This window comes from Tyto alba, unplaced genomic scaffold (genome assembly GCF_018691265.1).
Source record: "Tyto alba isolate M040663 unplaced genomic scaffold, T.alba_DEE_v4.0 Super-Scaffold_29, whole genome shotgun sequence".
NCBI classification, from domain to species: Eukaryota; Metazoa; Chordata; class Aves; order Strigiformes; family Tytonidae; genus Tyto; species Tyto alba.
Window position 1 is genome coordinate 8,826,951 of NW_024881303.1, and position 22,310 is coordinate 8,849,260.

Sequence of the window (22,310 nt, forward strand, 5' to 3'; positions counted from 1 at the left end):
CCCGATCTTCTAAATTTGATTTGGGGATGCTGCAGATTTGTGACACCACAGAAGTATTTTATTTCTTTGCAGCACCCGCGACCCCAAAGAAAACGGTTCTACTCCACACGCAGGTTTTCCCCCTCACTCCCAGCACAGCCCTTTGCCCAAAGCACAGGGACACACACACAGCGATCGCGGCCTCGCCCGGCTGTTGCCGAGCGGGCGGGGGGTGCTCGGCACCGGGAGGGGAAACGCCGCGAATCCCGGAGCACGAAAACGAAGCCCGAGGAGGGCAGGAGCGCGGGGAGGGGGGAAACCGGGGGCCGTCCCCTTGGCTCTCGCTGCGGGACCCCGTGCCACACGCACCGCCGCGGGATGTCCCGCGGGGAACTGCCGCCCCGGCGCGGGTGGGTGCGAAGCGACGCCGCGGCCGTGGGCAGAGGCGGGGGACGGGGGCCGCCCCGGGGGAGGCCCCTCGGGGCCCCGGCGCGCTGGGTCCCCCCCCTCCCACGCCGCGAAGGGGCGGGGGGAGGCGGAGCGGAGCGGCGATCGGGCCGGGCCGGGCTGAGGGGGCCGCGGCCGCGCCGCCTTCCCGCCCGCGGGTGGGGAGCGCGCTCGCTCGCTGGCAGCCACCGGGGCGGGGAGCGGCCGGTCCCTCCTCCTCCTTCTCCTCTCCTCCTTCTCCTCCTCTTCCTCCTCCTCCTCCTCCTCCCGCCCGCCGCCGATGCCGGGACTGCGCCCGCGGTGAGTCGCCCCGCCGGCAGCCGCCCGCGGGAAGTTGCGGTGCGGCCCGGCTGCGCCCTTTTGTTGCGGGGAGCGGGGGCTCTGCCCGCCCCGGCCCCGCCGCCCCCTTCCCTTCCCCTTCTCCCCCCTTCCCCTTCCCGCCGCTCCCCCTCCGCTCCCCCGCGGTACCTGCCGCTCTTTGTTCCCCGCCGCCGCCTTTGTTCCCTCGGTGCCGGCTTCACCTTCGGCACCGCCCCGCGCCCTACGGAGGGCGCGGAGAGACCCCGCTCCCGCAGCGGGTCCCGGTCCCCAACCCCCCCCTCGCGCCTCCCAGCCCTTTTGCCGGGGGAAGGGGGAAAACAGAACGGCGGGAGTTCGCTGGGGGGGGGAAGCGCAGCGGGGCACAGCCGGCGGCGGGAGCCGGGTTTTGCGGGAGGTGTCCCCCCCCCCCCCCTCACCCCCTTCCCCCCGGGCCCTGCCCGTCCCCGAGCGGTGTCCGCCCGGCAGCTCTGCCGGGAGAGTTTCGGGGTTGGCGTGTTTTGGGGCGGTGGGGAGCGAGCCCGGGGAGAGGCAGCGCCCAGGGAGCTGCGGGCCGGTCAACGGGGCTTCTTCCCCCCCCAACTCCGCGTCTTACAGACGTGCCTGGATTATCTCTTGTAAAGTCGTTATCTCTTGGGTTACGTGTTTGGAGGCTGATGGTGGATAGTTATTCGGACAAAGTTCTCACCAGAGGAAGAAGGAGTAACTACTTTCCTGCGAGGGCCGCAGGAGGTACAGGCTGTATATACAGTGCCAGGTCGGTCCTGCTGCCGCTGCCCTGGGTAAAACGTCGCCTGCTGAGGGCTGGTGCTTTCTGTTCCTCCAACTGCACAGGGGCTCCTTTCTCTAACCCCCCCTTGCATGCCACTCGCCCTCCCACCTTCCCCCCCATCTTTCAGGGGCTCCTGGCAGCCCCCCCCCCCCCCCCCCCCCCCGTTCCCTCTTGGAGCAGTTATTACAGATCTGTGTTGCTGTGGCCCATGGGGCTCTTGGTCTGTAACTCGGCGCTGACTTTGTGTCAGGTGCGGTGTGTGCAGGGATTTAAGGGAAGGTTCTCTGTCCTCCTTGCACCTCCACGAATAAATCCAGGCTCAGTCCTCCCCCTGCCCCCCTCAAACACAGTTGTTCTTTCTTCTCTATTTTGCCTGGGAGCTGCTGGAGGAGTTGGGAGGTAGAGCAGGTGCACGCTCCTCAAGTTACTCAAACTGTACAGAGAAAAAACTTTGAGCAAGTTTGTTTGAGAGTTTCTCACAACCTTTGTCAGATCAGTGACTGTGTGTTCCTCGTGCCTCTGCTTCCCTCTTTCAAGGTGCCTCATGTTCCATCCATCCTCACTCCCCTCTTTAAATCATTCCCATGGTTTTTTTCCCTCTCAGCTTTCAGGGCAATCTCCTGTCACAGGTTAGACAGACAAAGACCTAATTGCCGTGTGCAGGATCTGGGCTAGTTATTGTGACCGTTGGCCAAGCTAACAAAACCGTAGCCTGGTGGGTGCGCCTGTTTACACCTCTGTCTGAAATGCAATACCTGTGGAAGGGATGCACGGGGCCTCTGGCTCCTGGGAAGCTGAGTCACGGGCTTCGTCCACTCCTGGGGTGGTTTTACAGCTCCGAGAAGGAGCACGGTGGCGGCTGCTAACGCTGCCCGCACTAGCAGTATCCACCACCCCACAGGCACACGCACAGAGCCACCTCACGCTGAAATCAGGGCAGCCTAAATAATTGATTTCCAAGGCAGAAGCAGGCATGTCATAGCGGGAGGGGACGGGGTGGTGTGGAGTGAGCATGCGGTGGCAGGGGAGCGGAAGCCCTGGCGCCTGCAAGCGATGGCAACGGCGGCGAGTTGAAGCCAAGAGCTGGGCAGGGACACGCGGGAGTTTGGAGGGGGGGGTGGAAAATCCACGGTGACCGTATCTGATGTGTAACCGTCACAGTGTTTGGGCCCCTCTTCTGCACAGTGCTGTACAAACACGTATTCAGAAGTGTGTAAATGATGTTTGTTCTTCCCTTCCTCATAATGAAGGGTAATGAATGATAATTGCCTTTTTACCCTAGTTATCTACAAAAGCATATATCAAAGTTCTTTTATTTAAACAGTTCTTTACAAATAACCTCAGGAAACTGTATTTTAAGTGCCGTTGCTTATCATACCATATTAAGAATTCAACATGATGGTTTAAGAGGGGCAAAGGAAGTTATTTTTCTCCAATTAAATCTGACTAAAACTTCATTAAGGTAAATGAGAACTTTCTTGGTGTCAGCAGCAATCAGCCAGTGCTGTAGTGTGCTATCTATTTTTTATTTGTCAGGCAAAGATTTTAAGTGTAAACACAATGAAGTAATTCAAGAAGCGGCATGCATTACTGGCTAATGATCTAATAGGTTGAAAATGCTTTATCTCCCTAGCCGCTAATTTTAAGTTTTATGGTATGAGGGAAAGTAACAACAAAAAAAAAATGTTACTATTCATTTTTTTGCAGTTTTTAACTGTGGGTTATATGTTATTTTTTCTGATAGGTTTTTGGGGAAAGTTGCTTCATGTTTCAGGAGAAAAATGCTTTGTTTCAGGGGGATAATGGGCCACAGTTAGCCCTTTTACTGAGTTCATTATACACATTGTAAAACCCCTTTAGCAGTAATTAATTCCATAAACAGAGAGTTCAGCTCTGCTCAGTTTCCTCGCTGTCTGAATATAGAAATGAATTAAAGAAAAAAATCCCGAAGAAGGCATGAGGAAGCACAGCTTGGAAGATCAGGTATAAAGAGCCTCATTCATTTTGGTTTATCTGTAGTACAGGGATATGCCCTGACTCCATGAATCATCTCCTGACATCTGTTTGCAGCGCTGTTTTCTTAGCAACTGCAGCTCTGTTTTAGATCTAGACTCTCAATGACTGGGTTTATACGGAGAGATGTGAAAAGACGATCCAAACTCTTCCTGGCAAAGCTGGACCCTTCAGCCAGTTTACCCAATTCCTTTTCTTCCATGGGGTACAATGAATAGTGGTTTTAAAAGTCTACCAGCTGAGGTGCTTTTTTTCTGTGTATGCGCAGAAAGATGCTTATCTGTTGCTCACCACAACTAAAGTGTTTCCCCAACATGATCTGGCAGCGTGGGAGAGCACCTATCAGGTTGCAGTGGGCTGTGTCGTTTCTCATGTCGGAGGAATGAGCCGTGTGTGCCACCAGCCTTGCCGGAGCTTTCCCGCGGTTTATTTTGAACTGTCACGGGACTTCTAGATGTGGGAGAGGACGTGGTCTTGGAGGAACGCTGGAAATGTAGACAGTGATGGCAAGGACCCACTCCTAGCAACGTACCTGTTTGAACAAGTATTTGGATTACGCGGTGGGATTATACGTGTGGAGCGCTGTATGAGTAATGCTTTGGGGCTGGATCCATAAGCTGCGATTAAAGAGAAGGTGACATTTCATACACCTCTCACCTAATCTTCCTTTGCCTGAATTTCATCCCTGGCCGGTGTGAGTGGGAGACTCCTGTGACTGTGACAGAGGTGGCCACGTAGCCACTGGTTGATCACGTTCATCTGATTTTTGCCAGCTTTGCTCCGTGGCAGAGATCAAGATCTGACTTGGGTCTGGGACAGTTTTTGGCTTCAGCTGATGTGGCTGAATTGGTCTGGAGCGTAAATATATATTTGGGAGTACAAGTGGTATGTCCGTGCTAAGGGACAGGCTGTGTTCACCCCGCTCCCTCCTGTGCTGATGTGCAGCTTCCCCAGGAGGAGCAGGACATTCTACATACCGGACTAAGAATCAAAAAGTATAGTGTATGTCACCCCATAGGACATGGATTTGACTGTCTACCCTTCCTGGACTGACTTGCATCCTGTGGAGCATGAAGGGTGTCAGCAGCAAGTAGTCATGGTGAAAGATGAACGTATTTTGGTTTGGGATAATGTTGGGAGGGGAAAGACCCCCAGCGCCTGGAGCATTTTGTCTGTGAAGGGATTGCAGAGTGAAGATGGGAAGGCTAAATGGTGTCTCTGAACACTGGCCAGCTTCCTGTGACCTTCATGGTTTGCACACAAGTCCCGGTGCTAGCGAGGATATGAAGAAGACAGGCTCTATAGAACACCTAAATCACAGTGTTCGTTCACAGCAGGAGATGAAGCCAGCTGCTTTTGTGGAGATGGTAAAGGGCCAGGACAGGGGCAGAAGAGGGAGTGGGGAAAAAACTTCTGTTTAGCTCAGCTGCACACGCAGGAAGGGAGCAGAAAACTGGGGAAAGGGCTGGTACAGAACAGGCTGTTATCTCCCCACAGGAGGGGAAATGGGGCAGAGCTTTGACTGGGCTTAACTTCTGTCTCTGGTCTCTCATAGGGAGGCATGTTTGCTTTCTAACCTTCCTGCAGCCTGCTGATAACTCCCAACACAATGCAGCCGCACAGATTGGTTTGAGAGGTTTTTAAGGAATTGCTGACCCTGATACAAGCAGTACTGTTTGTGGCCAGGGATGAGGAAGAAGAGGAAAGAATGGTATTGGTTATCTGAGCTTTAAGACTCAGTCTGCAAGTTCTATCAAAGGAAATGACAATTAAGATGGAAAACAAAGCACTTGTAATTACTTTCATGGAAGTGTAGGGAGGAGGCAGAAATGTGGGTTTTACAGGAAAAAGTTTTGCTTTCTGAATCTTTTGGCCTGTTGGTTACCAGTAGAAAGACAAGAAGTTGGTGAATGATGGAGTGAAAGGGTGAGGCAGAGCAGGGAGTGAATATATGCTGCTGAACATGCCTTGTTGGTCTGCGGCAAATGGCCCCTCTACAGCTGGCCATGAAATGGTTGTAAAGACGCTTCAGAAACGGGTTGGGTTCAGTTTGCATTAGTGTGACCTTGGTTTTGTGTCGAGTTGGTTTGTGTTGTTAATAGCCAGCTAAATGATGCAGGGAGAGAAATGAAAGCTGCCCTGCTTTTTGGAGGCTCTCGTGTAGTGAGCAATGTGCAGCTTTGTTCGCAGAAATATTTGGTGAAAGCTTCGAGTTCAATGAGTAAGTGAAACTCTTCTAGCAAAGCCAAGCCCTCTCGATGAAGGTGGTTGCATATGGTCTAGTTACAAGATGTTTACAAGGGAGGGGAGCACAGACCGCTTGCACGATGTGTCTCTAGTGGAGATACCCTTTCTCACTTAAGTGTAAACCAAGGAGGGGTGCTTCTTTGCTTGCTTCTTTTCCCCCAGTTTAAAAGGGTGAGATTCATCTTGCCAAACTACAACATAACTATCTGCGTGAGAGACATTTCTTCAGACTCCTATCACAGTCACTAGAGAGGAACAAACACTTTTGGGCCATGATTCATCCACACTTTATTGGACATCTAAAAATACATTGGACAAACTGCCCTAAAAGTGCCTGTTTCTCTCCATTGTTTCTACAGAGTTCAAACAATGAATGTGCATGGAGGCATCTCTCTTGTAGCTGTTCCGTGTCAGGAGAGCTGAATCTCGGCCAAAGTGTCTCATATCCCAGCAGAGGTTCTAGGAGGGCTCCTAGTGTCCTCATTCCTACCAGCCTCGGTGCCTGTGTAGGTTGTGTGGTGTAAGGCGGCGCGCCTGGAGGGCTTTACGCGAGACCAGAGAGCTGACAGTAACGTCCAGTTCAAAGCCTTCCTCCTCCCCTGGTCAGTCATTGGATTCAGAAAAGCTTTGGGCTGGACCCACAGCGCCAGACAATCTTCTGCTATAAATAAGAGGCCGAAGGGGGATTTGCAGAGTGGCTTTTTCAAGGTCGCACATCAGGTTAGTGGCAGAGGTGGAAGCAATGAGGACGACTGGAGGCTCCCAGGGCTGTGTTGCTTCCCCTGCCCGTGCTCCTCGCAGCTGCCTGGTGATCTGTCTCTGGTGGGCCACGGCACCCGGTAGGTACCCGTTTCCTTTTTGTGCAAAATTATATAGGCTGTTACTCATCCCCCTTTCCCGGCCCTTAAAAATCCATAGTTCAGGCACGTAGTTGAATTACTGTGTATCCACTGGGCTGGTGTGGATGATTGTGTGTGTGCTCTCAATCACAAAATGGATAAACCTTGGAGTAAATACGCTAGAGTCCAGGCTTGCAGTGGCCTAAGGCAGCATGTGTGATTACTCAGTGGTGTTCAGATGATGTGCAGAAATTCTTTAAGCAGACATATCTAAACCTTGCAGTGCATATCTAAATGCAAAGCTCAGGGAGCTGGTCTACTCTGAAGTGTTGCTGCCACTGCAGTGTTATTTAGCAGCCTGGAAAAAAAAATAATCACTGGGTCTAATGGAAAAAGCCTAATTTATCTGCACGGGTAAACCAGGTATGATAGGGATAAAATTTCTCCTGTGCGGAAAACAAATTTACAGCAGAAAGACTTCCTTTGCTAAATGGGCTGAGTGTCTAGGGGGAAAATTTGTTGAAGGAATTTGCTTGTATAGCAGAGATACGAAGTACAGGCAAGTACTGAGTGTTAAATGGATCCTGTGCACTTCTGATTTCAGACAAATACCAGAGCATTCTCCTATCTTTTTTGATGCGTGAGAAAGAATATGATAGCCATGAAATAGAAGGAACGTGGTGTCCGAGCCAGGATTCAATTCCTAAAGTTCTGCGCAGGGGGTCTCTGGGTGAACTCCCAAGAGGTGAAACAAATTGCAATTTGATCCCAGAGGGAACAACTAAGGAGAGGAGGGAAAGAGAAAACTATTAAATAAGAGCTGGGAGAAAATCCAGTCTCTAAAAATAAACATTCAAGATCGGTTCCAGGTATTTCCTGGTATTGTTATCTTGCTTCATCAACCACTTGGACTGTAGCAAGTGATTTCACAGTTAGGAGACTGACAGGTTTAGGGTTGTTTGTTGTTTTGCTGTTTGGTTTTGGTTTGTGTTTTTGTGTTTGTTTGGTTTTTTTTTTTTTGTTTGTTTGTTTTTTTTTAAGAAAATAAGTGTCTGATAGATTGTTTGCAATGTTGTTTCTTACGCAGAATTTGGGTGGGATGTTGGTGATGAAATACCCCTGGGATGGAGAAAGCAGAGCTTGTTATTGTAAGAGGGAAGTAACAACAGAGCTGGCTCTGTTTTAGGGCAGTGAAAAATCTGAATTTTCTTCCCAGTTATGTGCCCAGGGCACCTCAGCAGTTCCTACGGGGGAGGAAACAGATACTTGTGCAATGTAGGTGTGTGCAAACACTGTTCCTGCAGAGCAGTTGTGCCTTACTAGTGCTGTAGGTAGACTTGGAATGGCTTTACAGATAGCGCCTGCGAGGGAAGGCTTCACCTTTGCAAAGCTTGGAGGTGATTCTGAACATGTTTCATCTTGCAAAGATTCTCCGAAAAGCCGGTCCAGAAGTTTACCGTACCAAAAGCTAGTGGATGGATTGTAAGGGAGTTGGAGCATATCCTGTTCCCAGGACTCGTGTCGGCGGTCACCCGGCATCTCCTTGCTGGGGTTTGGTCCTGGGCGGTGGCTCCCAGCGGTGCGTCTCCGCCAGCTGCACAGAAACATCCCTGGGTGGGCTGGAGTTGGCTCGGCCGGCCAGTTGGCTTGGGGCTCACCTCACCTGCCTGGCCACGGCCCTGCTGCAGCTGCCCGGCCCCGGAGAGGGTGGCACGGCGGCTCTGCTTGCACAACATGCGCGCTCTGATGCTTGACTGAACTTGTCTGTGAGTAACTTCTGCGTTAGGAATATCGCTGACTTTCAGCGAGGGAACTGCACGGGCACTCGTCCTGTTTTTGTCTCCCTTGTAAGAAATCCCGGTTCGCAAAGAAAGCAGCCTGGACAGCTCTGTGGTTCCGACAGGGATGAGGAGGAGACTGCCGTCCTGCATGTGCAGAAGGGGAATGCGTGAAATAAGTAAGGCATCTTTTAATCTGGGCTGTGATTTGGAGTCCTTGGCTTTGCAAGTGCAACTGAATTTGCAATGGCAACTGTATTTTTATATTTTTTTTTTTAACTTTGTATAGTGAGAACAGTTTATTCTAGCAGGCTACTGTGCAGCACCATGTTCTTTCTCTTGGGTTGTCTGTGTGCAGTTTGGCTGTTTAGTCCTCTCTGGCAACAGTACTGGTAAGAATAACAGTGTTTGGCCTGGTTTTCACTGCACACAGAAAGTTATTCTACAGGCTTGAAACTATGATATAAATCAGAGGTTTGAGTTTGTTTTGTTTTGATTTTTTTTTTCCCTAAAGCAACTAATTATTTGAGAGCAAAGAGAGAGACATTTTATTTATCTTAAGCAGTAAACAAAAGTGCTTTACTTAGCAGAGCAGTGCAGAGGCTCTGCTGAGTTGTCTAAGTGAAGCACTGGTTTTCTCCCACAGAGGAGGGTCCTGCACAGTCAGCGTGGGAGACAACACCGTCAAAAAGCCCTTTTCATGTGTGCAAAACCAGCACAGACATGCCAACGTGCAGGCTGCGCTTGTAGAAAGGCTGCTTTGCCCACAAACCTTGAAATACATGGGACAGAAGGTGTAAAAACAAACAAACAAGACCCTGACTAGGACTTTTGGGGGGAATTTTCAGCTGGAAGAATTATAATGACATGAAAAACTTGTTTTTTGGAGAGGTGGCCCCTCCAGGTCAGAGCAGAGGTGTGCAAGGGGAAGAGTGGTGGTTTGCATTGCTCTAGTGTCAGTTGGATGGGCTTGACAGAGAAGCTGATGAATTCACAGCTGCCAGGCTAGGACCTATCGTTTAAATTGTAATTTGCCCTTTACATTTGGCAAGCTTCATTTGCCATTTGCTTGACAAATCTCGCTTTTGTGTCCTTCTGCCTGCGTAAAACATCAAGTGCTGCCGGAGAGAGCTACTTGCAGTAGATTCCTTCTCTCTGCTATATTTAGTGATCAAAACAAGTTTGTGATCTTTACAGGAATACTGCCAAAGCAGATAGGTTTAGCATGAGACATGCCCTTTTTCTTTTGGCTCCCAAATACACATTGCGTTTTACTTTCCTCCCCTTTCCTGACACCATCAGTGGCTCTGTCTGTGGAGGTCTGTTGTGCAAACATTGCACTGCTGCTTCCAGTGATTTTGTTCAGTAACAGTAAGTTCCTGCTTTAGTGAAAACTCCTGCCTTTAGATTTCCCCTATCCCTACCTTTCCCTTTTCTTAATTTCCTGAAAGAGTAGTTTACTGCCCTTCAGGAAGATCTTTCTGAACAAGAACAGCCTTATGATTTAATTGAGAAACTCCAGACCTTTTATTGCTTGGGCGAGCTTCACTCAAAAGAATAATCTGTTTGTTAACCATCTGTTTCATTTATTTGGGGAAAAGGGGAATTGGGAAGGCAGTGGAAAGGAAACATTTGTATTCCTTCAAAGGCAAAATATTACTGGGAACCTGATTCTCATTAATGTCATGTCATTAATACTAAGCAGGTGTAGTTATTATATATGCTATTTTAAATACTTTTTACACTGTGTAAAGTGGCTCCAGTGTTAATGGGAAGCTGGCTGTGAGTCTCTGTTAAAACACTAACCAAAGAATTTTAGTTGCAATCCAGGGGAAAAAAAGAAACATTTGTTAAAAAAAGACAAAAAAAAACCTTTTTGCAGTACTTCTTGCTTGGTTAAGGCAGGCAGTGTTGTCCAGTTTGTTCTGATCAGGCAGTCCCCTGCATGAGGGTTAAACTTGCTCTGATTGCAGGCAGTTCCCCCCCACCCTTTCCCTTCCCTTCTCAATTGTAAAAACTGACTTCGGGCCAGGCAGCGCTGAGGAAGGGGGACGGTTGGCTACTCAGCGCTGTGCCTGGCTACTGGCCTCTAGGGATCCCAGGTAACTGGGGCAGCTTTTGTGTGAAAATGGAGAAAGGCTTGTAGGAGTGAAACAACAGCTATTGTCATCTTGTTGCATGCTTTCCCGGTTAACCGAGTGGGTAGGAACAGGCCGTGTTTATGTACTGGATGTACTTCTCAGGTACAGCCCAGATCTTGAAGCGGCTTGTGTTTCTCGCGTTGTTTTTACAATAACCCTCCCCTGCAGCCCCCTGATCTGCGGGAGGTGGCCTTGGGGCTGTGGCACTGCTGGGGTGCTGGGTGGAGGGGAAGCGTGTGGACGACCCCCTGCTTTGGAAAAGCTTCTCCATTCTGGCCTTGTGGCAACACACCGTACAAACAACATGGCTTTTTGCACATAATTGAAGGCTTCTGGGCACTGCACGCGTAGATTTGGGTTGGGATGTGCCTATGGGCTGTGTGTTTTGGAAATTGAATTGTTGTCGCAATCCTTGACTTCTACGGAGCCATGAAGGTGCCATAGTATTTTTGGCTTCCTGCATAGCAGGGTACCCCGGGGAGATTGAGGGGCATGCCATCAGCTTTGTGAGCCTCCAGGCATTCATCGCTCTCCCTTTTTACATTAACAACTGTGATTTTGAGTTCTGAGCAGTTATTTTTATTAACGATGTGGGAAAATTTGGAAACCGGTTGAAAACTGAATGTTTTCTCCAACTTTAGTAAGTGTGCTTTGACACTGCGTTTCCACTTGGGAATAGATAAATGTGGGATAGGATCTTATTCTGAGGGCAAGCAAATGTATCATGCACCTCCATGGATCAACTTTTGTGAATGTGTGAACAAGGCTTAGCTCAGTTAATTAAAGCATTTTTTTGTGTGTGTTAACAAGAGCATGGAGTTAGTGCAGTTTTCAAACTGTGTAGTTGTACCAGGATGACTGATATATTACCTCCCCCCCTCAAAAAAAAAAAAGAAAAGGTCAAGAAAGACACTTTCCTAACCATGTTTTTAAATTAATTAATGCAATGAGAAGATCCATTGTGCTTCTGTAACAGGAAGTATTACCGATGTGTAAATCAAAGACAAACCAGCAACATTTGCTGGTCTTAAAAAGTGGTGTGGCTTTTGTATACTCATATGCTTGTCCTGGCACTTTCTCAAAATTATAAATAGATCACTGGGAAGTCCCTGGATAACAAAAATGTACTGCTGCTGGTTGTCATAAATAAACTAATAAGAGATGTCTGTGGTCTTGCAGCTCTTATTATTTGGAGGAGTCCTTACTTGTCCATATAGTTTCAGTGTGTCAGTTCACACGAGGCAAGACTATTTGAGGCACTGGGGTATAGCTTTGTGCCCATCTCTGTATCCCTTGCAGATCTTATGCTCTGTGGGCTTGGTTCTTTCTGAGCAGAGTTGTTCAGCCTTTTCCAAGCTTTTCCCTTTTCAATTCCTTCATCTCCAGCTGCAGATATCCCAGGAGGGCCCAAGGCCAGACTTGTTTCAGCATTATCCCAGGCACTGCAGACTCTCTCTAATGCCACGTGCTCTAATACCACTTATTAAAGAACTGGCTGATACCTGTCTGAACTGCTGTAGGGTATTATGAAGGATCAGAAGGCTATAGCCTCTTCTCCGTATCACCTTCTAAATGATGGAAACCTAGGGGAAGCCCTTTTCTTCCTCCAGGAAGGCACAGATAATGTGCCATTATTGGTTACTGGATGATGACAAATGTTTTTTTCTGCCAAACAGGGAGAAGTCATCAGCTCCAAGTGGGGAAGTCAGGGTAGATCTGTCAGTGGTGCTGTCCTGATTTTTGCTACCCGAGGATCTGGCTTTGAAGGGAAGGGGATCAGTATGTTTGCTGTGTGATCCCATCCCAGCTGTGGACATGTATACAATCTGAGATCACCCACAAGAGCAATGTTGGCGAGCATTTTAAACATGGAAGGGATGAAGTTCAGTCTGGAGTAGGACTTTAAGGAAAGAGCGTTTTAGTGCAAAGATCTTGGAAAATGCATGTTTTAAACAGTCCTTCCTCCCCACCCTGACACTGGGTGAAAAAATGGTGAAACCCTTGTAAATGAAGGGTTGAGAACCGTTGAACTTAAGTGCTATGTGAACTTCTATGACTTAAGAGGTGTGAGTATATTGAAAGTGAGGGGAAAAAAATACTGCAAAAAAAACCCCAAAACCCAGAGCAACTTGGTGTAAGGGATTTTCTATGATAATTCTTTAGGTCATATTATCATGATTTGGATCCCAACAATTTGCCTTTAGGGAGGCTGTGACAGACTTATAGAAAAATAGTTTACCAAAAGAAGGTGGCTCAGTAGTACTTTGCAAGGCTTAAGACTTGCACTTCTGTATGTTACTGATTCTCTCCGAATGCAAAATAAACTGAGATCTTTGTTAATAACCAAAAAGGGAAAAGGATCTTCAGTCAGTTTGCAATGTGGAGCTCTACTTCCTTTGGACTTGTTCACAAAAGATAAAAATCTGCTGTTTCTGTTCATGACGTTGGCTCCACTGAATACATGAGTAGTAATAATCTGTTGCTAGGAACAGACTTCAGTTTACATGTAGAGGCCTCTATGGAGGGAAAGTCTTTTGAGTCCCTGAGTGGGTCATAAATAATCAGTGGCACTTCAAAGGAGGAAAAGTAAAAACAAGCGGTTGGAGATGCCATGCAAAGATGTCTGTAATTCCTATTGCAACACCAGTGGAAAGCATGTAGCCAACATAATTGCGAAAATATGGGGCATGTGTCTATAAAGGCAAAACCAGTGAAGCAGGGATTTACTAGCAGTGGGTTATAATATTCAGCTACCTCTAGCTGGGTTTGTTTGTAAGGTATCTGCTGCTTTCAGCTTTAGGGAGTGCACATCTGAGCTAATTTCATGCCATATGATTTTTCAAAATTGGCTCGTGGGGGGGAGATCTGAGGGTACATTTGTGCAGCAGTCTGCAGCACGGCATAGGGGCATGCAGGAGTTAGCTGTAAACTCAGAGGCTGCAGATGGTCTTATCTGGGACAATACGGAAATCATGCCAACTAGTTTACCTTGCTCCCTAATTAGTGTGCACAGCTGTTTTGTAGAATTAACCTTCATTAATTAATGAAATACACATTTTATATTTTAACTGTAATTATCTACGTTGTTTTGGAAATGGCAGTGGTTTCACTGTAGAGGACTGTACTGTATAACTGCTATTTTCATAGGATGAACAGTGAAAGACAAGGTTTGCAAACTACCCTCATCCAAACTGCAATGTTAAGGCTATAAAATCCTTGCTAATGAATCCTCCAAATCCATCTGAAACTTTTTTTTCTCCTTTCTTCTGAAACAAGAACGTTGTTATAAAGACCCTGCTTTAACAAGAGCATCTCTTAGGTCTCATTAGGACTTAAGCCTCACTGGAGACATGGTATTTAAATCAGTGTTGTCTATTCTTATGATAAAATCTCCGGACTGATTATTTTCAGGTTAGTTCCTTGAGATTTATAGTCTACTACCTGCTCGTAGGGTTCTCTTGGTCATTATGCCTATATCTGTCTGTTCATACCCAGTACATTTTTTTTTATTCTGCTGGCTAATGTCAGCTGAATTTGAGAAAAGAAGAAAGATTCCAAGGTAGTTAAGTTGAAATTACGTGATAAGACTGTGCTTTATTTCCACCTATGTTTTTAGGTGCCCATTGTGGGAACAGCTGGAGAGGTAAAGCCAATCCCCACTAGAGGAAAGTCTGGCTTTGAGTCTTATGAGTGCTCTTATCATGGGGAAATCTTTTGTTGATGATTGAACCATTGGAGCTGCAGGTTGAGCCCAGGCTGTCAAGAATTTACTCATTTGGAGAACACCATGTGTGTTGAGTTTGTGTGGGGCGCTGTTTTGGTAGTGGGGGAGGCTACACTGGTGGCCCTTGTGAGAAGCTTCTCAAAGCTTCCATGGCTCCAAGTTGGACCCAGCTCTGGCCAAGGCCAATCCAGTTAGTGATGGTGGCTGCGCCTCTATGTTAATGTATTTAAGAAGGGGAACCTGAGAGGATGAGAAGTCGTGAGGGAAATACTTCTCCAAACACTGAGGTCAGTGGAAGAAAAGAAGGGGAGGTGCGCTGGAGCAGTGACCCCAACCCCTGAAGCCCATGGTGAGTGGATAGGGCCACCCCCCTGCAGCCCATGGAGGTCACTGGTGGAGCAAATGATGCCCTGCAGCCCGTGTAGGCCACTGGTGGAACAGATGCCCACCTGCAGCCCACGGAGGACCCCATGCCAGAGCAGGTGGCTGTGCCTGGAGAAGGCAGGAACTATGAGGGAAACCCACGCTAGAGCAGTCTGTGGCTGGGAGGGCTGCAGCCTGCAGCGGGGGCCCACGCTGGAGCAGTCTGTGAAGAGCTGCATCCCGTGGGAAGGACTCGCAGTGGAAAAGTTCATGGAGGACTGTTTCCTGTGAGAGGAACCCCACGCTAGAGCAGGGAAGAATGCAAAGAATCCTCCCCCTGAGGAGGAAGGAGTGGTAGAGACAACGAGTGATGAACTGACCGCAACCCCCGTTCCCTGCCCCCTGTGCTTTTGTGGGGGGAGGAGGTAGAGAAATTGGGAACTAAGCTGATCCTGGGAAGAAGGGAGGTGGAAGGTGCTTTTGAGTTGTGGTTGTATTTCTTACTGTCCTACTCTGATTGGGAAATTAGTGGTGGTGGTGTTCACGTTCAAATTAAATTAATGTTCTTTTTCTTCCCCAAAGGAATCTTTTTGCCCATGACCATAATTGGTGAGTCATCCTTCCCTGTCCTTGTTTCAATTCCTGAGCCTGTTGTTTTAGTTTTCCCTCCCCATCCCTAAGGGAGAAGGAGTGAATGAGTGAGTGGCTGCATGGTGCTCAGTTGCCCTCTGGGTTTAAACCATGACTCCATGGAAAGCTTTCCTCTCCAGGAGGAGGAGATTCGTAAGGCACTTTTCTGGTGTGACTTCTTCCATGCTGAAGAAAAGATAGGCTCACACTAGAGCTCTGGTGTGATTCACATAAGTTAATCAACAGGAAACCAATCCTTTGGAAACAAGGTCCCAGCATTTCTGGAACTGTCTCTTTGGCTCTGTGATACTTCACAGCTTATCCCAAGGTGAAAGCAGTTAATGCTTTCCTGTATTAATGCTGGACTTTCCAGAAAGAGGGAAAGACAAGGTCATCATTTTCACCCTCAGTTTTATCCCCACTGAAAAGACTTTGAAAGCATTTGATGTATTTTCAGCAGTATGGTTATATATTTCCTAGCTGTCCAGTATTTCATGGAAATGAAGGATTTGGTTTAGCTCTGTAGTTCACTGAGTTACTATGAAACAAAGTAATTGACTTAATTACGAAGTAGAAAAGATGACTGTTCCTACCACCTATGAAAAGCATTGCTAAGCAATCTTGTCAATAGCTTCATGGTTTTAGGCTCTTCAGAGGTTGATATGATATAATTACACTTAATATGCTTTATTTGAATGAAATTTGGGGGGGGGGGGGGGCAAAGGGACTACCATATTGTCCCTGTATAATCCCTTCTCAGACGATCTACCTTGTACCTTTTAAAGAATACTAATCCTTACAGGTATGTCCTCCAAGAGAGTGTGTGTGTGTGTGTGTCCCTTTCAGAGCAGCTGTGGAGTCGTCTGTTGGGACAGGGCAAAATGCATGTGCTGTGTTAGGTGGTGAATGGAGGGTTTCAGGGACATGAAAGCTTTAGCATAAACTGACCTGGTAATAGCTGTGCATTTTTATAACCTACACTGTGGATCTGTTGAGTGGATTTCTGCATTTAAAAAAAAAAATATTCAAAAAATTCCATTAATTTGACTTTAAAACAGGAGCATATAGGTTTGGGTTTTGTTTTTTTTTTTTAATTTATACATGTTCTATGATCATGTGCCACAATTTAAATTAATTAATTAACTAAATGGAAGTTAATTAATGCTATAAAGCCTAACATACTTTCTGCTTTAAAATCCTGGAAGTTTGATTAACTTTCATTAACTACTTTTATGCTTAGAGATCTGAACTGAGACTGGGGTCCCATCGTATGAAGTGCAGTACAAGCATGCAGCAGGAGACACTATGTACTGTGTGGTTGCTGTAGCTGGCAAGGGATGGGGACAGAGGAGGAACAGTCACAGGAAGGTTGAAAATGCATTTTGTTTTGTTTATGAAACATCCATTAATGCTATTAGTGGCTCTTGCATATTTTCTTGTTATAGAGGAATTTGAATGCCAAATCCCGTTCCCTTTCTCTGGACTATGTTCCCAATGACTTTAGCATTGTGCAAATTAAGTGAGTGTGACTTGGCTCTGCTGATGTCACCATTGCAAATCTGCACACATTAAAGACGAACAGATATATATGTTTTCACTGTTTAGAGCTTTTGTGCTACTTTTGTTCCTTTAAAAGAAAATCCTTAATCGGTGTTTAGTTTAAGGTAAAATGAAGAAAATTGGAAGTAAACTTGTGTTGAAAAAAGCATGTATTGCCACTGATGTTGAGTGCATGCCCCAGAACTACAGGAACGTACATATGTACGTAGTTTTGGGAATGTCGTGCTTGTAGGTTATGCTGATGTGACAGTGGTGGGTGTCTACATGTGTGCTTCTAATCCTGTCTCTCTTCCTTTACGTGAACACCCAATTTGAATTATAACCTTAGGTCCAAATTCAGGCAACTCCACTAATTTCATCTGTGGATTCGTTGTTGCCCAGTACTTACTGAAATATCTCTGAAGGTCTTCAGTTGGCCACTGGAAAATTCAGGGTGTAGGCAATGTCGCTAGCTCTCCCTCTGTCCTAGGAGCAAAAAGCAACAGATCTGATAATGTGATTTAGATTTTTGCTTACATACCCCCCCCCAACTTGGGTCCTTCTGCTTAGTAGCCTTCAATATGGCAATCACAAAATCACCTTCAAGACATACAGTGATCCCCAAAAGATATTAAGGCCACCTGACATCTTGCATTTTTAGATTTTGGTTTTGTATTGCTTGCTCTTGGGAGAAAAAGGAAGGAGTTTCCCAGTGTCCTGGTTTTGTCTGGGATAGAGCTATCTTTTTTTTTTTTTTTTTTTTTTTTTTTCTCCTTAGTAGCTAGAATAGTGCTGTGTTTTGGATTCAGTATGGGATTTGATATAAGAGAAATGTTCATAATGTACTGATGTTTTTAGCTGTTGCTAAGAAATCAAGGACTTTTCAACTTTTCATGTCCTGCTAGTGCGTGTACACAAGAAGCTGGGAGGGAGCACAGCCTAAACAACAGACCCAAACTGGCAAATGGAATATTCCATATTATCTAATGTCATGCTCAGTATATAGATAAGGGTTGATTGGAGAACTGCTCTGGCTTCCAGGATTGTGGTCTCGGGATTCTCTCTTCTCTGGGATCACTAGCCGAGCACAGGCTGGGCATCAGTCAGTGGGTGGTGAGCAATTGCGCTGTGCATTACTCATTTGTATTTTCTATTATTACTATTATTATTATCATTATTATTTAAATTTTATTTTATTTCAGTTATTAAATTCTTTTTATTTCAACCTACAAGTCTCCTTACCCTTCCCCCTCCAACCCTCTCCCCCATTCCCCGGAGGTGGGGGAGGGTGAGCGAGCGGCTGCGTGGTACTTGGCTGCCGGCCGGGTTCAAACCACAACACCCAGAAAAGATTGCATCGCCTTGGGCATAGGCAGTGCTGCTGGGAGAACTGGATTTTTGCTCAGTGTTTGCTGTCACTCAGTTTCTGTGAGATGCTAGCCCTGGCACTTAAACCCCAATTTTTATCAGTGGTAGCTGTGTGGTTATTTTTTGATTGTCTGACTTGAGACTCGTGCTTCTAGCTTGAGAACTGGGGACTTCTGGGAGCTCTGCAGGGTTGGAAGTCCAAATGTCCCTTTAATAAAGGCAACCACTTCACGTTGTCTATTTCTGAACAATTCCAAATTTAACATCATACAAAGCCTTTGTGCCAGTTGCCTGTATCGGGAAGCTTTGTTAGAACCCAGTATTTAGAAATCTTCTGATTTCCATCCTAACCTCAAGGCATGGCTTATTTATATCATCTTGTTCTTGTGTCTGCCACAGATGAAATACTACTTTTCCTCTTCTTTTTGCTAGGCTAAGCAAGCCAAACTCTTGTGAAATAATTTTTAATTTTCTTGGATTATCTAGATAGGTATCACCTTTACCTGCCCCAGCTAGAACTTCCCTTTCTTGAATGTGGTGCCTTAAGTTGTTGGGGACTTGCAGAAATGCTGCGTACTCACTGCAGCAGGTTGAATCAGTGCTTTGGCCATATGAGCTAATATGTATTTATCTGGAAAACCAGAGACAAATTAACAACTTTTTTCACGCTTTTGTTCTCTCTGTGCCTTTGCTTGTTGACAGTAAAACGATGTTCGATGTTGGGGGGTTTGGACTGAATGATCTTTCAGTGTCCCTCCCAATACAAACTGTTCTGTGATTCTAAATGTGGGCAGTAACCCCTGATCTTGCATAGATGCTGTAGGTGTGAATCGATTGATGTTTATGAAGTGTTCAGATGCCGAGGTGATGAGTGCCATAGAATATCCAGTGAGGACTTAATAATCCTGTCATCAGAGCAGCTCTTGGATAAAGCACAAGGATACATGTTGTTCAGTGTGAGGAAAACAAAATATTGAATAGCTCCTTATTAAATGTGTGTTGTCCTTTCTGTGCAGTGAGGGACACAGGTGGTGTGGAAACACAGTATATAGTGGAGTAAACAAAGGCTGCCTCATGATTCATATGAAGAAGGAACTGAATGTAAAAATTTCTATGGCATTCTTTAATGTATTCCCTCACTCATCTATTCACACCCTTTATTTTGACATATACTTGGTGGATGAGTTACTAATATATGGTGTGTAAATCATCGTACTTCTGGTGAAAAGGTTACAGTTATTTAGGTAATGGAGCTTGTTTAAGGTGAGCATTTATTTAATTTTCAGCTTTATTTCTTTCTGAATTTGCTTACATTTTAATTCTTGTTATAATTGAGTCAGTATCTCAGTATCCAGTTTTTCCTACAGTGCCAAATTGAACAATATAGCTACTGCAGTAACAGAAGCAGATTTACACTTCTAAGAAAGATATAGCATATCATTTACTAAAGTTGCATTAGAGATAGGGGAGTTATCCAGGGAGAGAAAAATGGAGGAGTTGGAAAAAGAAACTCTTTCATGGGGATTGGAGAGTAACAAAGGTACCAGACAGAGACAGCAGTTGTGATTATTCTCATACAATCACTGCTGCTTTTTCATTTCACCTTAATCTTTGCCGATTTTGCTTAAATTGTTTCCATTCTGCAACAATTATCCAGACAGGCAGAGACATCTGAAAAGTACAAAGTTTTTAACAAAAACAGCAGCAACAAATCTGCAGAAGGCACTGTAAGCCTTTGTTGCTCTGGCCTTCTCAAAGAAAGCAACTGTGTTTGAATTTTCCTAATCCTAGTGCCTTTGTTTTCATGGCAAGACACACTAGGATCCGTGGTTTGTGTTGTGGAGTACTGCTGCCCACAGTTAGAATAGAGTCAAGAGACCAAAACTTGGATTCATGCAGCAGGAACAATTGCTTTATTCTGTATAAGCTAAGGAAAGAGCCTACCAAGGGAAGAAAACCCAAAACCAAATGCATGTCTCGGCACCATATACTTTAGCATAATTTTTATCCATTTTTATCTAAAACTGTACTGATTTTCTTCTTTCTTTGTTTTTGTTGTTGTTTTTTTTTTTTTTTTTTTTTCATAATACCAGTTTGGAAATTGATTAAAGAATCTCCATAGAATTCAATATGGCATCAAAGCAGTCATCTCCTTCTTCAGAGGAGCAGGCTTCCTCCGAAATAGATGATCTCTGTCTGTCGCTGCAAGGTAAGTTACTGTAGTTTTCTGTGCCTTTTTAATGTAGGTTTTTGGCAAAAAACTGTGGACAATTTGAAGGGAATTATGAGAAACCTGTTAAAACTACTGTTATGATCAGTGTAGTTAGTTTGTGCTTCTTTGCAGATGTTTCTGTGTTTCATGAGAGGCACTTCAGCAGTGAAATGAAAGATAACAGCTCCCATAGTACTTCTCTGGTGGTATTTTCAGATCTGTTGCCTTCTTTGGTACAGATGTGCTTGCTGTTTCTTATGTTTTGTTATTCAGAATAAATGTTACTGTAAACTGTTTTCAAGGGAACTACCATCATGAAAACAGTTATGCCATTTCATTAGTTTCCTTGTTTTCAATTTGCTGACAATTAGGTGGTTGCATTAAGCTGTCTTAATGAGGCTATTAACTACAGTACTATTTTATTTGGTTTTCTGTTGTTACCTATATCCTCTGCAAGAGTAAAAGCTGGCTTGTGGCCAAAACAAGTAGAAAATTTTTGTGGCTTCTAACCAAATTTCTTACAGGTCAGAGTCTTTCATCCTTACTTGCAATGAGTTATAACTTGTTAAGGAAGCGCTCACTGGCTGATTTTTAATTGTTCCAATTTAATGGCAGCTACCTGGAAGTTAAGTGATAATGAGTGCATCAGAGCTGGCCTCTCGGATGGGCTTTTTGGGTTTTCCTTAATCACATGTTTAATTTTCTTCTCTAAGAATTTCCTGGGAAGGCTGATTTTCTTCTGAACATATTCATGAAAACGTTCATGGATGCTACCAAGGAGGCTAGTCCAGGCAGCAGGACCAGCACTGCTGGAAAGCCCATTTCTGACGTGTTTAGAGCCTGGTTATTTAGGACGGATGGACTAAGTCATGTTTCCACAGAGCTATTTCCTTTTAGCTCACTTACATGAAATTACTATGACGTTTAGTTGAGAAAAAATATGTTTAAAACAGATGGTGCAAAAGAATATTCTGCCAAGTCACTTTTATGATCCATATTTGCACTAATATTGTCATTGAAGCCATGTGTTCTGATGAGTGAGTGTTAACAGTGGGCTAGAGCCAAATGTCTTTAACGGTGATTTTTCTTCCGTTTTGCTTCAGTATTATATTTTCAGGAGAGCAAGCAAAAACTTAGCACATGGGAGCTAGTTTGACTGTTGCACCAAGCACAGCCTGTCAGACACACATTTGCTATGTCAGTCAAACTCAGCCTTCAGTAGGAAGACTGGGGTGGCTGTTGTTGTGAAATAGGTTTGGAAAACACTGTCTAGTTTTAAGGCAGAGGGTGCTGAATTAGTTACATGTGCTTTTAGAATAGGGTTTTATTTTGAAATAATATTCATGCTGTTTTCTGAAAGTCAGATTGGTGTTTATGTTCGATTAACAGTAGGGGTTTTTGGTCAATATCTCAGTGAAAGAGCCCTGCTTATTAAAATTGAAATTACTAAATTGTATTTCTTTGCTGTAATAATCTGAACTCCTAGATTACACTGAAATGAGCACACTGCAAATCTGGGGCCAAGCTGTATGTGCCTGACTGTTGTAAAACATCCAGAGATGTCCCTTCGAAGTGACATAAGCAATTTTTGTAATTAATAAAGATGTAACAAGTGGTACAGACACATCCTATGTATGGAGCTGTGACACTGCAGCATCTGCTCTGGGTCAAACAAACAAATGGCAACACAGCTGTGTTGAAGCACCAAAAACACGTTCCCTGACATGACATATAGAAGCCATTAGTAACTGCCTGCAGATCTGTGGTAGCAAAGGTCAAATAAGAATAATAGGGTCACTCAAGGAAATAGGCTTTTCCATTAATATGAATCTTTGGATGAGATTTGCAAAGTAGCCAGAGACTTTGTTTACTTTAAATCTTCAGGTTCACCTGGAGAAGTTTTAGAGAAATCTCAGATTCAGGAAATAGCTTAACTATCA

The 22,310-nt window shown here is 45.4% G+C and overlaps 1 protein-coding gene across 8 annotated transcripts in view; it reads left to right on the forward strand.

Moving 5' to 3' along the window:
* Positions 1 to 621: 621 nt before the first annotated feature.
* The window catches only part of SYNE2 (spectrin repeat containing nuclear envelope protein 2), a 198,665-nt gene continuing 176,976 nt past the window's right edge, over positions 622 to 22,310 (forward strand). For 6 of the 8 annotated variants that reach the window (XM_042798987.1, XM_042798993.1, XM_042798992.1 and 3 more), the window contains exons 1-2: positions 6,465 to 6,615; positions 20,252 to 20,367. In XM_042798987.1, coding sequence (XP_042654921.1) covers positions 20,289 to 20,367 — 79 coding nt within the window. In that variant the 5' untranslated portion in view covers positions 6,465 to 6,615; positions 20,252 to 20,288. Of the gene's footprint in view, positions 727 to 6,464; positions 6,616 to 20,251; positions 20,368 to 22,310 lie in introns of those variants that run through there. The other 2 variants (XM_042798988.1, XM_042798991.1) reach the window with 1 other exon arrangement.